Genomic DNA, 19,535 nt, shown 5'->3' with positions numbered 1-19,535 from the left:
TGAGTCCACAAATACGCAAAGGCATGGTATCTAGGAAGCCCATGGTCTGAAATTATAGAATATTAAGATGAATCCCTTCTTAAAAAGATGAGGTAGCTGGCTTGCTCTTTTTGTTTTTTTTTTTTTTTTTAGACAGAGTATCACTCTGTTGCCCAGTCTGAAGTGCAGTGGCGTGATCTCGGCTCACTGCAACCTCTGCCTTCCAGGTTCAAATGATTCTCCTGCCTCAGCCTCCTGAGTAGCTAGGATTATAGGCATGTGCCATCACGCCTGGCCAATTTTTGTATTTTTAGTAGAGATGGGGTTTTGCCATGTTGGCCAGGCTGGTCTCAAATTCCTGACCTCAAGTGATCCACCCGCCTCAGCCTCCCAAAGTGCTGGGATTACAGGTGTGAGCCACCATGCCCAGCCTCAGGGCTTTTATTAATATGTAAGATCCCTGAACTTAGTTGCTTTATCCTTCAGGCTCGGCATCACTTTACACACATCTCTATCAAAGCACTTTTTTCTTTGTATCATGGCTAGTTTACGTGTCTGAATTGCTTTGATAGCAAGGTTTATTTCTCATGGATGGGTGCAGTGATTAAAAGCACAAGCTCTGGAATTTGACCGCCCATATTCAAACCCTGGTCCTTCCCTTTACTAGCCATGTGATTTGGATGCCTCTTTCCTCATTTGTGTAATGGAAGCAATAATAGGGCCCACTCTTACTGATGTTGCTGTAAGGATTAAGGGGTCTCACAAACAATACGTACACACACAAACTTATGAATTTTATGCTTTAGTGTCCTTAAAAGAAAGGCCAGTATTGAGAGATGTACTTTGTCAAGCCCTTGGAACTGAACTTGAAGAATACTCTTGTCCTTGGCCTGCTGTGCTGTGCTATCAATTCGCCGAGACAATCTATTTTCCTATAACTTACCCACCTGGTGTCCCTGCTGTCAACACAATACCAGTGACTCTCCCGGTGGAATTTTACAGGCTTGGTGTTCAGGATTCTGACTCAGGTATTAAAATAAAGCCTTGGGGATTAATAAGCTCTTGGCAGAGTCAGCTCACCATATTCTCAGAGCAGTGTCCAGGTAGCAGTTAGACTTAAACATAAATCACAAAATTCAACAGAGTTAAGCTATTTAACATGTTTTATTCATCCAATATAAATATAATATGTATTTTACATATCTGAACATCTCTGAAATGGGAATACATCTTACAATAGCATGGCATAGTATGATTGGCAATTTAATGATTTATCTTACAAACAATGATATCTTAGGTTCAACAAGAACTGATAAGATTAAATCTTCGCTGGGCGCAGTGGCTCATGCCTGGTGGCCCAGCACTTTGGGAGGCCGAGGCGGGTGGATCACCTGAGGTCAGGAGTTCAAGACAAGTCTGGCCAACACAGTGAAATGGGAGGCTGAGGCGGGTGGATTACCTAAGGTCAGGAGTTCAAGACAAGTCTGGCCAACATAGTGAAACCCTGTCTCTACTAAAAATACAAAAAATTAGCTGGGCATGGTGGTGGGTGCCTGTCATCCCAGCTACTCAGGAGGCTGAGGCAGGAGAATCACTTGAACCGAGGAGGCAGAGGTTGCAGTGAGCTGAGATCGTGCCATTGCACTTCAGACTGGGCAACAGAGTGAGACTCTGTCTCAAAATAAAAAAGAAAAAAAAAGAAAAAAAGATTAAATCTTCAGAACCTGGCATTGTATCAATATAATATTTGGCATATGGAAACCTACAGGCTTAGGCAAATTACTGGCCAAAGACTCAGAGGTTTTTTACTCTACCCAGAAATAGAAGTATTTTCCAGGTCTGTGAAAAGCCTTATGGTGTTTTTCTCTAGGGCTATGTTCTCAAAGCCCTGCTGTTTCTAACAAAAAATGATCATCAAGATAAAAAAACAACATATGAGCTCTTTAAAAACCTGAGCCTTGATTTGAGAAAGGCTCTTTCCTAAGTGTCATTGTTTTGGTTTGTATGAGTCATTGTAGAATGCCACTCTAGATCTTAACAAGTCCTCTCCAACCCCCACCCCATTGGTTTCCCTAATAGCTGAGTGGAGAATATAAAAAGGAGGAGTTGGCTAGATCCAGCTTCTTCCCTGCTAAGATGCCTCTTATAATAGAGTCTTTCCCTTTCATACATTTACACTTCCTTCTCCACCCAATATCAGCCTTGTCATCAAGCTCCCTGGTGATTCACATCGACAGGCACTGGAAACCTGTCTTTTTTTGGCAGCAATATCTAGGCTACACCCTACACCCTTACTTTGCCTTCCTATTGCTGATGTGATCATTTCTCCTGTTCTTCCTGGTATGATGACCTTCAGCTTCACATGCTCTCCCAGGAAATGTGTCCTTCCCCAAAGCAGCTTCAGCAGTAAGAATCTTAACTAGTCAGTATCCTTGACAACACAAGTCTCTGCAATGCCGTAACCAGAGGAGGAAAAGGCATTAGTAAAGTCCTTAAGATCCTTAAGGACCAGGGCCTCTCTTGATTTTCGCATTTTACAAATGAGGCTCAGAGAGTAAGGGACTTACCCAGAGTGACACCGTCACTTCTAAGAGAGTGAAGAACAGAACCTTGGCCATCACCTCCAGCCCTTCCTTCAGGAGGATGTGCTTCTTCCCTCAGTTTAGATTCTCCCCAATCACAGTCTCAAAAACAACAGATAAATTGCAATCCTGGACAGCTATCATGCTCTTTGTAATCTTTCTGGATTATAATAAAAGGGTAGGAGAATGCACTTGACATCACTGTTATAATACAAAAGGTGGTGGCTCTATAAGTGTAGCAGTGTGCTTGGAAGTGGAGTTTGAAGATACATGTGCATATGACTTTATTTAAGATTAAGAAAGAATTAGTTGTCTGCATTGAAGCATGGAGGGTATGTGGAAAGGGTAACAGCATGACCCAACCTATGTCCTTGGCATCCTCACTCAACCAGGCAATAGGTTCCTCATCTTTGACCCTTTGGATGCCTTCCCCATTTTGGGATCTTCCCTGACTAGGTCCCTTTATCATCCATTCTTTATGGTAAAATTATATGACATTGACTTGGGGATGAACTCTCCTTTCCCATGCTAGGAAACATCTTGGCTGCATTCCCTTTTGAACAAAAACACATGGGAACACACACACACACAAACACACACACACACACACACACACACACACACACAATCCCAAGAAGTTTCAATAATTTTGTCTCAAATAAAGGCAAGAAACCAAAATTTAACAGACTTAGTAATAGTTGGGAGTAAAAAGAATCTGGCATTTGCCCCTCTTATTCCAACTTAGTCCTCTTGCTCTCCAGAAAAGTAGGAGGCCTCCCTGCCCAGATGTTCATGATGTTCCCTCGTAGATGTTCCCTAACATCAAGGAGAGAGGCCCAGTCCAAATCCCCCCTTCTGTCCTCTTCCCACTTTCCTTTCAACATTTCTTTCCCTCCAGAAGTCTCCACGTCTCTTCAGCTCTGGATCCTTAACATGAGACATCTCTGCAATCTATGTTGTGAAGTGACTTTTGACACTTGTTGTCACTGTCCTTCCCTGCCAGGAATCCATGTCCCTGCAGTTGTCCTGTGCTCAACACACTGGCTTATGACACGCTACTAGGGAAATAGAAGCCCTTTTCCCACCCACTGATTGTTGCGGCAGTGTAGCACGATGATCACCAAGGAGCACGGCTCACATTCCCAACATCTTATGAAGAGTGTGTGTGGGAAGGGTGCGGTGGCTTACACCTGGAATCCCAGCACTTTTGGAGGCTGAGATGGGAGGATCATTTGAGCCCAGGAGTTCAAGACCAGCTTAGGCAACATAATGAGACCCCCATTTCTGCAAGTAATAAGCTTTTTAAAAAACTAGCCAGGCAGGGTGGCATGCACCTGTTGTCACAGCGACTCAGGAGGCTGAGTTGGGGGGATTGCTCAAGCCCAGGCAGTCGAGGCTGCAGTGAGCCATGGTCATGACACTGCACTCCAGCCTGGGCAACAGAGCGAGACCCCATCTCAAAAAAACAAAAAGTGGTAATATAATCTCCTCCACATGTCTGCATTGGCTTTGCTCCTCGTTTTGTCTTTTTCTCTTGTGAGAGGAGAGGAGAACGGAGGGGAGAAAGAAAGGAAAGCAACTGGGGAAGTGATAGAGGGAAAGAAGTGCAAAAGATTTTGATCAAGCACCAAACTGTTTCCAAGTGACAGGGCTGGCTGATTAAGCACCAACTACAGGACCAAGAACTGCTCCCACAAGGTGTTTGTGTTCCAGAATTCATGTTAGGCAACCCAGGAATCACAGGCCCTGTGCCTTTCCCACGTCCTGCAGCACATGCAGTATACTCTGGTAGAATTCTCGATGACAGCAAATGTTCCAAGGAGCATCATTCAAAAAGTAACAGTGGTAAAAGTCTAGAAAGTCACAAGCAATTGAGCTACATACCTGATCATCAAAGAGCTTCTAGAAAAATGGACTCGCATACACTAAAATCTACCTCTTCTATGACCCAAACACTTCTTTTACTTGTTACATCACATGTGAAAAAGTGTGGATTGAGACCCCCCCACACACACACCAAAAAAAAAGACAGAAGGTAGCCTAGCTAAGGAGCTGTGTGCTCTAAATCTTCTATTTGAGTTGTTTTGCTTTTTTCATGAAATAGCATTATCAAAATCCAGAAAAGGATTTTTCCTAGACAGGCCAAAGGGAAACTCTGTTTCAGTAAACTTAAGACCTAGGTTCTACCTAACTTCTAAATGTCTTAACTCTGTCATTCATCTTTAGGCCCTAGTATAGGTGCACAGTGACAGTTGGCTTAGTATTAAATGAATGAGAATCACAATCTCATGCATTTGTGGAGCACTTCATTGCTTTCAAAGCCAGTTTCTCTTTTTAGTTTTACCTTGCAAGAACTCAGTATGTTAGGTAGGCCAAGTCATCTAATCCCCACTTTTTTTTTTTTTTGAGACGGAGTCTTGCTCTGTTGCCAGGCTGAAGCGATCTCAGCTCACTGCAACCTTCACCTCCCAGGTTCAAGCAATTCCCCTGCCTCAGCCTCCTGAGTAGCTGGGACTACAGGCACCGCCACCACACCCGGCTAAATTTTTTTGTATTTTAGTAGAGATGGAGTTTCACCATGTTGGCCAGGATGGTCTCCTGACCTCGTAATCCACCCTCCTCGGCCTCCAAAAGTGCTGGGGTTACAGGCGTGAGCCACTGTTCCTGGCCCTATCCCTATTTTTATAAATCACAGTGTTTAGGTTTAAAGCAATAAGGGGTCATGGTATCCTTTGAGGAGCAACATGATCCACTGGCACTTTAAATTAGATAGCAACTTAAATTGTAGATTCTGGGGCAGGCAATGTCTGACTACAGGTCAGGCAGAAACCATGAGGACTATTGGTGGGTATATTAGTCAAAGTTCTCTGGATAAACAGAACTGATTGTGTGTGTGTGTGTGTTTATTATGAGGAATTGGCTCATAGGATTATGGAGGTTAAGTTCCATGATTTACCATCTCAAGCTATAGGCTCAGAAAAGCCAGTGGTATAATTCATTCCAAGTCCAAAGGCTAAAAACCAAAGGAGCTGATGGTATAAATCCTGGTCCCAGAATACAAATTAGATGAGCTATTCAGTTGCAGCAGTGAGACAGGAAAAAAAAGGGGTGAACTCCTCCTTCTGCCTTTTTTTCTATTCAGGCACTCAATGGATTAGATGGTGCCCAATCAATTGGGAAGGCAATCTACTTGACTGAGTCCACAGATTGAAATGTTAATCTCATCCAGAAACACCTTCACAGACACGCCTAGAAACGATATTTAATCTGGGCATTTTAGCAGCAGAACAGCTCAGTTCAATTAAAGAAACACCTGTGTTCTGGAGAAGCATGGTTTGAGACCAACGCCTATAAGTGAAAATACTGATTCATAAGGGATTAAGTGGCTTTCTCATGGTCTCACAAGTAATCAGTAACATAGAGTTCAATCCTTTTTCCATGAGACCAAGTAGCCTCTTGAAATTTAGTTAGCAAGAAAATCATTTTTTTTTTTTTTGAGACAGAGTCTCACTCTCACCCAGGCTGCAGTTCAGTGACGTGATCTCAGCTTACTGCAACCTCCATCTCCTGGGTTCAAGCAATTCTCATGCCTCAGACTCCTGAGTAGCTGGGACTACAGGCGCCTGCCACCATGTCTGGCTAATTTTTGTATTTTTAGTAGAGATGGGTTTCCACCATGTTGGCCAGGCTGATCTTGAACTCCTGACCTCAAGTGATCGGCTTGCCTCAGACTCCCAAAGTGCTGGGATTACAGGGATGAGCCACTGCACCTGGCTAGTATGAAAATCTTAAAGATCAATTAGTAATCTAGGAGATATAAAAGAAAAGTGATTGAAATTCAAATGGCTCTAGAACTTCAATAGCAGAAGCCATCTAACCCATCCCCGTCTTATCTATCGAATCACACACAATTCTTCCCAATCTGGAATGACTGTAAGCTGCTCAGATATGATTGTGTCACCTTATGATAAACCACTGTGTCCAACTTGATATGCAGTGATTCACATACTTATTTATGTCTCTCAGTATTTGTGTTCTCTTTAACTATATATATATATATATATATATAAAAAATAGAGACAGGGTCTAGCTATGTTATCCAGGCTGGTCTCAAACTCCTGGCCTCAAGCAATCCTCCAGCCTCGGCATCCCAAAGTGCTGGGTTTATAGACATGAGCCACCATGCCCAGCATGATTAAACTACATTTTAATCTAGGACGTGGACCATGAAACAAAGGCCTGTGGGCTAAATTCAGCCCAGTGCCTGTTTTGTAAACAAAGTTTTATGGGAACACAGCCATGCCTGTTTATTTATCTATTATCTATGGCCACTTTTGTGTGACTATCTGGCCCTTCACAGAAAAAGTTTGCTGACAGAGTCGTCACACAATTACTTTACTTTTTCTCTAATCATATTAGAGTCTATAGGTATGCCTTTCTTACAGCAATCCTGCATACATATAAATGCTGCATTTTTAATATGAGATAAAAAGGGAGTTTGCAAAAAGTGTAAAGTATTCATGCTTGCTGGCATAGCTGCAGTGATGACTTCAGAAATTTTGTTTTCTTTTTTTATAATGGTCCTTATGCTGGATTCATTTATCTTGAAATGGCAGGCAACCGCAGCTGCAGACCTCAATCTATGGTACATATCAAGCAATTCAGCTTTTGCTTGTAATGTCATGACTTTTCTCTGCTTCTTGGGAGCACTTCCAGCATCACTAATGGCACTTCATATGGGTCCCATGGTGTTATTCAAGCTTTATAGTATTGCACTAAACACTATGAAAAATATGCAAGAACTGCCAGAGATAGCATCTTATGGTGAGACACACTTTACTGGAGTGGCAACGGCTCACTCAGAGATGATGAGCATCTCACAGTATTTTAAGAGAATACTTGTAATACTTAAGCTCACCACAATGGCAACAGGAGGTGGTTACAAAATTATTACAGTAGTACAGTTGTACTAAATTGATCTAATTTGTACTAAATTGTACTAAATGATCTAATACTGCATCTTTGCATTTGTTCATATTTCTCTCGACTATGAAACATACCATGCGCGATCTGTTTGTGTATGTAAGTTTTGATAAATTTTAAGTTTTTATAATAGATTTGTGTCAGCCGGGTGCAAAGGCTCATGCTTGTAATCCCAGCACTTTGGGAGGCCGAGGTGGGTGGATCACCTGAGGTCAGGAGTTCGAGACCAGCCCAGCCAACATGGCAAAACCCTGTCTATACTGAAAATACAAAAATTAGCCGGGCATGTTGACAGGCACCTGTAATCCCAGCTACACAGGAGGCTGAGGCAGGAGAATCGCTTGAACCCAGGAGGCAGAGGTTGCAGTGAGCCAAGATCATGCCACTGCACTCCAGCCTGGGTGACAAGAGCGAGGATCTGTCTAAAAAAAAAAAAAAGACTTGTGTCTATTTTATGGTAGTAAATTATAAAATTGGTATTTATGTGTGTTTCTTGGATTCATGACATACCTTTTTCTTAATTTTTTTTATATTCCCAGGCTGCGCAGTTTGGCTTCAAGTTTTTTCAAATTGTCGCAAATTTCCAAAAATTTTTCTAAAATATTTATTGAAAAAAAATCCACATAGAAGTAGACCCATACCCTTCAAACCCATTTTGTTAAAGGGTCAACTGTAGAGTAAATACATTCATCAGTAACAGTTGTTTGTCGCCATTATCGAGTATTCTGCGCTATACATAATTGTGTGAGCTATATTTTGCAGATCTGGCAGCACAACATGTTTACAACAGCATTGCCACAAACACGCGAGTGAAGTGTTAGTAGATGACAGGAATTCTAATCCTATGAGACCATTATCATATATTCGGTTTATCTCTGATGAACCAAATTTTCTTCAAAAATGTATATTCATCTTTTAATCAAATACATGTTATTTTTAAAACTATTTTGTGAAATGCTCAAACAAAAAAATAAACACTTTAAAATTATTTCCCTCCAGGCCTTTTCTGCTACTGCTAAGCTTTTTTCTATACAATGGTATAATATTACGAAGCCACATTATCGTGCACAAGACAGATACAAGATACAGAATTGCGCAGGAATAGACTCTTACACTGATAACACATTATAAGTTCTGTCTACAAGCAATATGCATTTGGGGTAATAATGCCATCTCTTAGCCTGGCGTGGTGGCGCATGCCTGTAGTTCTAGCTACTCAGGAGGGTGAGGTGGGAGGATGGCTTGAGCCTGGGAGATTGAGGCTGCAGTGATGGGGCAACCTGCATATCAGCGCCACTGCACAATGACGGCGCCATTGCACACCAGCCTGAGTGACAGAGCAAGACCCCATCAAATAAAATACATAAAAAAATAAAATAATACAATCTCATGTTTTTCTATCCTTTCCCAATAGTAGGCTGCTCCAATGAAGCAGTTTTCCTGAATTTATTACAGTGACATTTTTTCTTGCTAAATCATTAAAACTTGATATTCTTTCTTAACGTTCTTGTCCCTATTCCTTGGTTTATGCAAGGGCACACTGAGGTTCATTTCCATTTTCATGAAATATGTTTGTTGAATCATTTTTTTTTTAGAGGGAGTCTCACTCTGTTACCCAGGCTGGAGTGCAATGGCACAACCTCAGCTCACTGCAATCTCCGCCTCCCGGGTTCAAGAGATTCTCCTGCCTCGGCCTCCTGAGTAGCTGGGATTACAGGTGCATGCCACCACACCCAGCTAATTTTTGTATTTTTAGTAGAGACAGGGTTTCACCATGTTGGTCGGGCTGGTCTCGAACTCCTGACCTCGTGATCCGCCTGCCTTGGCCTCCCAAAGTGCTGGGATTACAGGTGTGAGCCACCGGGCCTGGCCTGCTGAATCATTTTTCTAAACTGACCCACATGCAACAGCTCCCTTACTCTAAGTGCTTGTTTACTACAGAGAGGCAGGCATTTCCCTGACCTCAGTCTCTGTGTCCCAGCTCTTTTCATGCCTAAAGGAAAATCCAAGGACTTTTAGGATCAGAATCTACAAAGTTTCAGATAATGATGTACATGTTTGTCCTCACTATGATCAATTTCTGCATATCTCCCAACAGCACACAAAGATACAGCCTACAAAAGCCAGAGGCATGAGTTTGCCCCATGCTGGCGATAATTGCCGTTAATACTACATAACTCACTTTTGTGGAACATTTTGTCCTTGGCACAGGTTTTGCACATGTAAATTCATTCATGGCCCTTAATCCACATTGCAGGGGTTGAATGAAGAGTGAGAAGGGTCTTTTCTGTCTTGGTATTTTGTTCAGTTCTTGGCCTTGTGGATTTCTTTTTCTCTACACTTTTCAAGATGTGCACTATCCATGGAATCCATCCACTCAACTCCTGCTCAATAACCTGGAGCCAGCATTCAGTGCCCTTCAATTAATAGAGCTTTTTCCGGTCCTGTCTCTGAGATCAGCTATTGGCCCAGGGACCTAGCAGAGTTCTGCTTCCTAACAATAAGGAGGGTCACTGAAGGTTATAAATGTATCAAGGAGCCCCATGTTCATGTTGAGATTCCAAGCAAACTGATTTTGTTTTTTGGGCTTTTGTTGTTGTTTTGAGACAGAATCTTGCTCTTTCACCCAAGCTGGAGTGCAGTAGCATGACCATGGCTCTCTGTAGCCTCGACCTCCCAAGCTCAAACAATCCTCCCTCCTCAGCCTCCTGAGTAGCTGGGACTACAGGCATGCACCACCACACCCAGCTAATTTTTTTAATTTTTTGTGGAGATGGTATCTCACTATGTTGCCCAGGCTGGTCTCAAACTCCTGGGCTCAAGCAATCTGCCCACCTCAGCTTCCCAAAATCCTGGGATTACAGTTGTGAGCCACTGCGCCCCGCCACTAATTTCGAATAAACTTTTTTTTCTGATAAATAAATCACTTTGTTGCAGTTTACTACTTGGCATTTAGGAAGAACAGTTGTTGAATTTATCATCAATATCACAAGGCTAATGTTCAGCTGACACACACAGGAATGCTCATAGCAGTTGTTAAATTATTGAAATACATAATGGTTGATAAATAGGCTCTGCCCCCCACCCTATTCACATGTCCTACCTCACTGAGGCTGACCTAATATGTTCCCTATGACACTCTGTATCTTCCCCAAATCCAGAAACTAAAAGGGTTTATGCCTGGCAAAGCAATTAGCTGAGCAGATGCATAGCTGTTGCTCATTCTGACTGATCAGCATCCAAGCCACTCAAATTGTTAAATACTTTGAATAATAATCCTGAGCCGTCACGGTGTCAAAGACATGATACACCTGAGCAACATAAACCCATCCAGTGGTTTAAAAAAAAAAAACTCTAGCCCAGTGGTTCTCAAATTTGAGCAGGCAGCAGCGTCATCTGGGGAGCTTGTTAAAACATACACTGTCAGCCCTACCCTCAGAGATTCTGAGTCAGCAGGTCCAGGGTGGGGCCTGGGAATTGGTATTTCTCACAGTTCTCAAGTGGTGCTGATGCTGCTGGTTCACAGGTCCACAGGTCCACACAACAGTTCTCTGTTAGAAATTTTCTGTCTCCAGAACAGTGCTTCTCAAATATCAATGTTCACAAGAATCACGCAGATTATAATTCAATGCATCTGGGGTGGAACTGGAAGTTCTATAGTTCTATCAAGCTCCCAGGTGATGCCAATGTCTATATATGACCACATAATGAAAGTCCTACTTATATGTTTTTTGGTTTTGTTTTGTTTTGTTTTTGCTTTGTTTTGTTTTTGTTTTTTAGAGAGAATGTCACTCTTTGACCCAGGCTGGAGTGCAGTGGTGCGATCTCAACTCACTGCAGCCCCCACCTCCTGGGTTCAAGTGATTCTCCTGCCTCAGCCTCCTGAGTAGCTGGGATTCCAGGCATGCCACCATGCCTGGCTAATTTTTGTATTTTTAGTATACTGAGACGGGGTTTCACCATGCTGGCCGGGCTGGTCTCGAACTCCTGACCTCAAGTGATCCACCCACCTCGGCCTCCCTAAGTGTTGGTATTACAAGCGTGAGCCACCACGCCCAACCCCTAATTATAAGTTCTTTATCCTCTGTCTATAATTACTTTTTCGCCCTTCTTTCATTTAATTTTTAAACTTTGCTTTGCCTTCTTTTGCTCTTCCTTTCTCCCTTTTCCTCTTACCAATTTTCTTCTCTTTCCTTTCCTTTCTCTTTTTACTTCTTTTCTTTCCAGTCTGTTTTTCTTGTAGATTTTTCAAGATTTAAAATTCCCAACCCACTCTCAGGATTCTCTTCCTGGTTAAATTTTTTAAAAAACAAAATAAAAACAAAAACAAAAACAAAAACAAAAAATGCAACCCTGACTTCTCAAAAAGAGACTCCAGACTGTCTTGGAGCTTCGTGAGTCCAACGAGGTAAGAAATTAGTCTAAGGAAACAAAGAAGGCAGTCAAGTGCAAAGGGAAAGCCCAGATGGCTCTTTTCTAGGAAATACTAGGCCGGGAGCGTTTTTCCAGGACTAGAAATTTGCCATGCTTACTGACTAGCTCTCTCTCTGCAAAACATTAAAAAAAAATCAATTTTAGTGAATTTGGCCATTTTCTGGATTGTAGTAGTGTTTATTCTAGTTGAGAATAAATAAACCTCTGTGACCCATCAGCTTGTACTCTCCCTGTCCTTGGGCTAGGCAAGCTTCTTAGCAGCAAATTCCACGAAAAAGTCTACAAGCCCTAGCACTGAAAGGTAGAGGTACTGGCCCAGCCTTGCTTGACCTCCAGAAACCCCAGGGACATGGCCAGAGTTTGTTGGTGTAGCAGCTGTGTCTGAGCATTCATTATGAACCATCTTCTTTTCAAATGCTGTGGAGAGAAGTTCAAGAAGAGCTAATTCCACAAGGAAAAGGAGAATGGAAATGGTAGATGTCTTCCTGGTGCAGAGAAAAAAGGAATTCACTCTGAATTCAGATCATCCAGTGCTAAATGGCTTTCTAAGAGACCTATATATTTTAGCTGACCCTGTGTTCCTTCCTACATGAGAAGCAACACAGGCTTGGATTCTAAATTAATTCTAGCAATCATAAGTTATCTAAACTTGCTGTACCTGGACCATCTTACCTGCAGATGGATACAATTACCTTAGCTAACTGGGCACTTATAAGATAACATGTATAAAAATAATGCTTACAATGAAGCTCACACTTTGAAGCAGCGGTTTTCCAGTGGGGACAATTTTGCCCCCCGGGAAATACTTGTGGTTATTACCACCTGGAGGTGCTACTGACATCTAGTGGGTAGAAGTCAGGGATGCTGCTAAACAGCCTACAATGCACAGGACAGCCCCCTATAACAAAGCATTATTGGCCCAAAGCGTCAGGAATGCTGTGGTTAAGAAACCCTGCTTGGAAGATGTTCAGTTTGTGTCAACATCCATTTTTCCTTCTTGAATGAAAATGACAGAAAAGATGGAGGAGAAATAGATGAGGATAAGATCTACAATATATAAGCATGAATAAAATTTCTGGCTGTGATGGAGGATGCATCCCAATGAAAAAGAGAGAGAGAGAACAAGCAATGAACAAAGACATTGAAAATACTTCAAATACCTTTTTAAATTTTTTAAGCCAAAATTGACAAATGGGATCTAATTAAACTACAGAGCTTCTGCACAGCAAAAGAAACTCCCATCAGAGTGAACAGGCAACCTACAGAATGGGAGAAAATTTTTGCAATCTACTCATCTGACAAAGCGCTAATATCCAGAATCTACAATGAACTCCAACAAATTTACAAGAAAAAAACAAACAACCCCATCAAAAAGTGGGCAAAGGATATGAACAGATACTTCTCAAAAGAAGACATTTACGCAGCCAAAAGACACATGAATGCTCATCATCACTGGCCATCAGAGAAATGCAAATCAAAACCACAATGAGATACCATCTCACACCAGTTAGAATGGGGATCATTAAAAAGTCAGGAAACAACAGGTGCTGGAGAGGATGTGGAGAAATAGGAACACTTTTACACTGTTGGTGGGACTGTAAACTAGTTCAACCATTGTGGAAGTCAGTGTGGCAATTCCTCAGGGATCTAGAACTAGAAATACCATTTGACCCAGAAATCCCATTACTGGATATATACCCAAAGGATTATAAATCATGCTGCTATAAAGACACATGTACACGTATGTTTATTACAGCACTATTCACAATAGCAAAGACTTGGAACCAACCCAAATGTCCAACAATGATAGACTTGATTAAGAAAATGTGACACATATACACCATGGAATACTATGCAGCCATAAAAAATGATGAGTTCATGTCCTTTGTAGGGACATGGATGAAGCTGGAAACCATCATTCTCAGCAAACTATCGCAAGTACAAAAAAACAAACACCACATGTTCTCACTCATAGGTGGCAAATGAACAATGGGAACACATGGACACAGAAAGGGGAACATCACACACCAGGGCCTGTTGTGGGGTGGGGGGATGGGGGAGGGATAGCATTTGGAGATATACCTAATCTTAAATGACGAGTTACTGGGTGCAGCACACCAACATGGCACATGTATACATATGTAACTAACCTGCACATTGTGCACATGTACCCTAAAACTGAAAGTATAATAAAAAAAAATTTTTGTTAATATATATATTAGTCTGTTTTCACGTTGCTGGTAAAGACATACCCAAGACTAGGTAATTTATAAAGAAAAAGAGGTTTAATAGATTCACAGTTCCATGTGGCTGGGGAGGCCTCACAATTCTGGCAGAAGGTGAAAGTCACATCTTACATGGCAGCAGGCAAGAGAGAATGAGAGCCAAGCAAATGGGGAAACGTCTTATAAAACCATCAGATCTCATGAGATGTATTCATTACCATGAGAATAGTACAGAGGAACTGCCCCCATTATTCAATTATCTCCCACCAGTCCCTCCCACAACCCTTGGGAATTATGGGAGCTACAATTCAAGATGAGATTTGAGTGGGGACACAGCCAAACCATATCCATACATAATACTTCTACATATTTATGGGGTACATGTGATATTTTGTTACATGCATAACTTCAAATACCTCTACAGAGGCAGCCACTGTCTCCATCTGAAAGTTTTCATGCAACACATGACTAAAGGCCCAGAGCTGCATACACAGAAAAACGGAAGGAAGGATTTTGCTATTTTTATTTTATTATAGAATCTACTGTTTCTCATTTTGGTTGTTCTTGTTGCTCTGTAGATTTGAAGAACATTGGCCATAGCCATGTTCAAAATTTTTCTGACATCAATTCTGAAAATGTCAAATCATCAAGTACAGGGGTCAGCAAACTATTGCTGTTCTTTGTACATCCTACTAGCTGAGAATGGTTTTTACATTTTTTAAAGGTTGCAAAAAAATGAGGAACATGCAACAAATGCTGTATGTGGCCCACAAAGCTAAAATAGTATCTGTTCCTTTAGAGAAAACACTTGCCAACCCTTGATCTAGTGCATAAAAGTGACATTTCTTTACTCTCTAAATAATTAGAGCAAAATAATAAAGTTCAGTGAATTTATGACTCATGAAATCAAACTTACAGGAAACTCATTATTATAGGGTTAAGACTTTAGTATTTTTCTCAACAGCAAAATCGCATCTTCAAATTCTTAAGTGAAAATCTCAGCTATCTAATGTTACTCTGCTTACTTCTCATTTGGTGATGGGATGGAGGGATTAGAGAAGGGAAAAGGATATTTAGAAACAGGTTATAAAAGATGAAAATAAAGCAAACACATTACTGATTCTGCATATAAGGCCCTCAGTTTTCTGATTCTTGGCTGTCCACAAGTGAACTAGTCATGGCATAAAAGTGAAATAGGATCCAAAGTCTGCCAAAGTTCCAGGTTCTGAGATGACATGTTTAATGATGTCACAGAGAAGTTACCCATGTATTCCAGGCAGGATACTGTAATAAACAGGAGACAGCTACAGTGATCCAACTAAACCAACAAGGGATTTTCATCAGCACTTCCCTGGTGTAATCATGGTGCAGATTATTAAAGACTTGGCAAGTATTTATTTGACTTCACTGAGTATTTCAAATGTGGCCATCTTGGGAACAGATTTGAAAAACTTTAAGAATGTGTTCTCTCTATCCAGTATTCTATCATTGCATTGTAGCAAGGGGAGAGTTTTAAATTCTTGCTCTTTATCTTGTTCCTTGAGGGATGGTACTATCTAGAAAAGCTGCCATGGGGCAAATTGATAAAGAAGGGCTTTCTTCCTCCTGGATTCTTATTTCCTGCCTTACTTCAGATGAATTCCAGACCAGCTCCTAGAACATCCCATCCTGTATCTAATCCCATGGATCCTACCTCAGTTATGCCTGGAAAATTCCATGGAAGTAAGGGAGCCCACATCTTTTCTCTTGTCCTAGGAAAGAGAATAGAAACCCCAGATGTGGAATGAGGTGGGAAAATTGTGACCAGTAGTATCAAGAATCCCTTAGGTGGGTACTTTGTAGTGCCACCTTCTACTCATTGCCCAGTGTTGCTGTCACAACAAATCTAAATTCATGTATAGGACAGAGATAATTCTTGATTTATAAAGGAGAAAATTGCCTCTAAAAGAGAGGTTCAGGGCTAGTTCGTTTAAGAGGTGGTGTGGGCATTAGAACCCAGACCTTCTGATGCCTGCCCTCATTACAGGAAGTCAAGAGCTGGAGGAGGGGAGAGGGTTTGGGGCCTGAGCCTCATGTCCACGAGCACCCTCAGATTTGCACTTGTGACATATTTCCCAAAGGTGGCTATACAGATCACAAAAATGACACTGACCAGATTGAAAGACAGCACTGCCCTGTAACTTTGATATAAGAACATGTTTTGAAACATCACACATTTGCTAATGCTTTTGACACTTATTTTTTTAATGTTCTGGGGATGTCACAGAATAGCCCGGAGCCTTATTCCCTCAGAAGACCTTTCCTCTCCTCCCCAGGGACCTTTCCAGAATCCCTGCTCTCTGTCCTATCTTTATGCAGATGCCACCTTCTCTTTGAGGTTGACCGTGGCCATCTGGACTACAGTTGCAATACAACCCCCATTCTTCCTTCCTACTTCATTTTCATTTTCTTTATTAGCAATTATCACTAATATACTACAAATATTACCTATTGACCTTACAGTAAGCTTTCCATTCTAAAATGTAAACTTCATGGAGACAGAATGCATAGTTTTTGTTTTGTTTTGTTTTGTTTTGTTTTTGTCCACAGTGGTATCCTAGCAGTTTGTGTGGTAGCTGGCATAGCATATGGCATATGTTAAATAAATACCTATACTATGAGAGTATTCCATTCAGATAGTTTAGTCAAGTCAAGTTCATGCGTCCAACTAGGCCAGCTCACACCCAAACAACAACTACTGGAAAGTGAAGAGTGTTGGGAGCTTGTGAGGATAGCATCTACCTTACAACTTCAGAAGCAAGTGAGAAATAAAGGCTTGGCATGGCTCTCTGAAAAGTTAGTTACTCCCTCCTAGAGGAATATTGATAAAGAAAGAGAGTGCATCTTCTTTGAGTCATCACTTTCACCTGATTGAAACTAAACAAAGTAGCCACGTAATTGTCAAGGCTATTATACAGCAGGCATGTTGTATTAGTCTATTTGCATACTGCTATGAAGAAATGCCCAATACTTGGTCATTTATAAAGAAAAAGAGATCTAATGAACTCACAGTTCCACATGGCTGGGAAGGCCTCACAATCATGGTCAAGGCGAAGGAGGGGCAAAGGCATGTCTGACATGGCGGCAGGCAAGACAGCATGTGCAGGGGAACTGCCCTTTATAAAACCGTCAGATCTTTTGAGACTGACTCACTGTCATGAGAACAGCATGGGAAAAACCCACCCCCATAATTCATTTACCTCCCACTAGGTCTCTCCCATGACATGTGGGGATTACGGGAGCTACAATTCAAGATGAGATTTGGGTGGGGACTCAGCCGAACTGTATCACATGTCATTTGTATGGATTAAACCCATCCATAGTGGGAATAGGCCTTGCTTGACTTAATACAATTAACAATTCCATCCCCTTCCTCTTAATGTTTGGTCCAGGAATAAGCACACAACGCAATTAGGGCCAATTAAAGGGAAAGTCCTAATTCTATGATGAACTCAGGAGTGGATTTTCTGTAGTGGTTAAGGAAATAGGAACTGAAGTCAGGCTGCCTAGGATACCAATGCCAACTACACTACTCACAAGCTAATTGATCATGATAAAGTTAGTGAACTTCAGTTTTCTCATTTGTACAATGGAGACAATAATAGTACACACATTGTAGTGTTGTTGTAAAGATTATGGGAGATAATACAGGGCACAGAGTAAATTAACTACAATTGTTGCAATTCCAGTGAGAAAAGGAAAAATCTTGAACAGAGTACTATATATTGGCAAATCATTCATTCATCAAGAAGACACTCAGGCTGGGTGGGGTGGCTCACACCTGTAATCCCAGCACTTTGGGAGACTGAGGTGGGAGGATGGCTTGAGTCCAGGAGGCACAGGCTGCAGTGAGCTGAGATTGCACCACTACACCCCAGCCTGGACGAACAGCCAGACCCTGTCTCCAAAAAATTAAATGAAATTAAAATAAAAATAAAGAAAACACTCTACGAGTACTTACTCTATGAGTACACTATGAGCACTTAGGTGTCAGTTAGGGATCATAGGAGGTACAGGAATGAATCAAGATTAAGTCCTGTAAGGACTTGGGGAGATCAATCATGCATGAAATAACTAGGGTAGGACCAGTCACTTGTCATAAAGCAAGCAAATATAGATGCAGTCATCTGAGTCCCAGGAAGGGAAACCTTTATTTACTTAGATGATACAAACAGTTGATGGGAAATTCACTTGACAGTCAGCAATAAGCATGTCAAATCCTTAAATGTATAATTTTAACTGTAGCTGTAATACTGATCACTTCCCCCCCAAAAAAAACAAGAAATGACTCAAGGTGTGAGATTAATTCCTCTCCTTTTAAAGTTCATTAGTCATGCATGTTTAGGCCCTTGTTTAATAAAAATCCAGTACTATAGATATCCGCCCTGAACAGCAGTTCACCTCCACCTTCCAGCCCCCATCCCTCCCTGGCCAACCTGTTTCTCCTCAGAGGTAACCACCATTATCAACTTCCATTACCAACCTTTTTGGTGCATAGACTTCCATGATTTATATGTACTTACAAAAAGAAATATATTTGACATGAGGGACATCTAAGGTGGGGTCAGCTAGAGAACAATGGCATGGTACACCTGGTTAAGGTTTTTAGAACTAACATGGCCAGATAAGGTGGCTCACACCTGTAATCCCAGCACTTTGGGAAGCTGAGGCAGGAGGATCACTTGAGCCCAAGAGTTTGAGACCAGCCTGGGCAACACAGTGATACCCTGGCTTTAAAAAAACCAAAAACGAAAATAAAACTAACCTGTCATCTTATTCTCTACAAAATGTCGTGAGATTCAGTGATTATGCACATTTCCTCATTTATCTTCTGGTTTCAGAATGAATTTAAAACATTTTTGACAGCTGCCGGACACAAACTCGCAGTGGTTGAATTTTCTTCAAAACGGTGTGGTCCCTGCAAAAGGATGTTTCCTGTTTTCCATGTAAGTACAACCAGTATCTATCTCATAGTTTTAGAAGAAATTTAAAGTTTCAGAATATTTTTCCCAGTAATTCTTAAAAGTTTGGCAATTATGAGCCATTATGGAGCCATAGGTTTTGGAAGCACCCTGATTAACTTGAAGATAATATACTGAGATCTAATTAGATAATGAGTGTACACACCAGAAGATTAATACTACTTGTCCAAGGTAATTCTGCAAGAACATCTCAAGATGTGCAAAGGAGTCCAATTGTACAAATTAATGGATTCTTCATATGATAGCAATGACATTTTACCAAAGTTTCAAGAGTTCAGAACTTTCAAACACTGGATTAGAATATAGATAAA

General features: G+C 41.3%; 1 protein-coding gene and 1 long non-coding RNA gene across 10 annotated transcripts in view; one reads left to right on the top strand and one right to left on the bottom strand.

Annotated features, from left to right (window-relative positions):
* Positions 1-19,535, bottom strand: part of LOC116475534 (uncharacterized) — a 137,458-nt gene that overhangs the window by 41,359 nt on the left and 76,564 nt on the right. The window lies entirely within an intron of this gene.
* TXNDC8 (thioredoxin domain containing 8) overlaps positions 15,338-19,535 on the top strand; it is a 34,710-nt gene continuing 30,512 nt past the window's right edge. For 2 of the 9 annotated variants that reach the window (XR_009215385.1, XM_058445971.1), the window contains exons 1-2: positions 15,444-15,589; positions 19,084-19,188. Coding sequence is in view for 8 of the 9 variants with exons in the window: in XM_058445971.1 (XP_058301954.1) it covers positions 15,566-15,589; positions 19,084-19,188 (129 nt within the window). In the remaining variant the exon portion in view is untranslated. Of the gene's footprint in view, positions 15,594-19,083; positions 19,189-19,535 lie in introns of all 9 variants that reach the window. The other 7 variants (XM_032164844.2, XM_032164841.2, XM_032164843.2 and 4 more) reach the window with 7 other exon arrangements.

The sequence above is a fragment of the Hylobates moloch genome, unplaced genomic scaffold (genome assembly GCF_009828535.3).
Source record: "Hylobates moloch isolate HMO894 unplaced genomic scaffold, HMol_V3 SCAFFOLD_10, whole genome shotgun sequence".
Classification (NCBI taxonomy): Eukaryota; Metazoa; Chordata; class Mammalia; order Primates; family Hylobatidae; genus Hylobates; species Hylobates moloch.
Note: the sequence above shows the minus strand (reverse complement) of the source record. Positions and strands in the feature narration are given on the sequence as shown.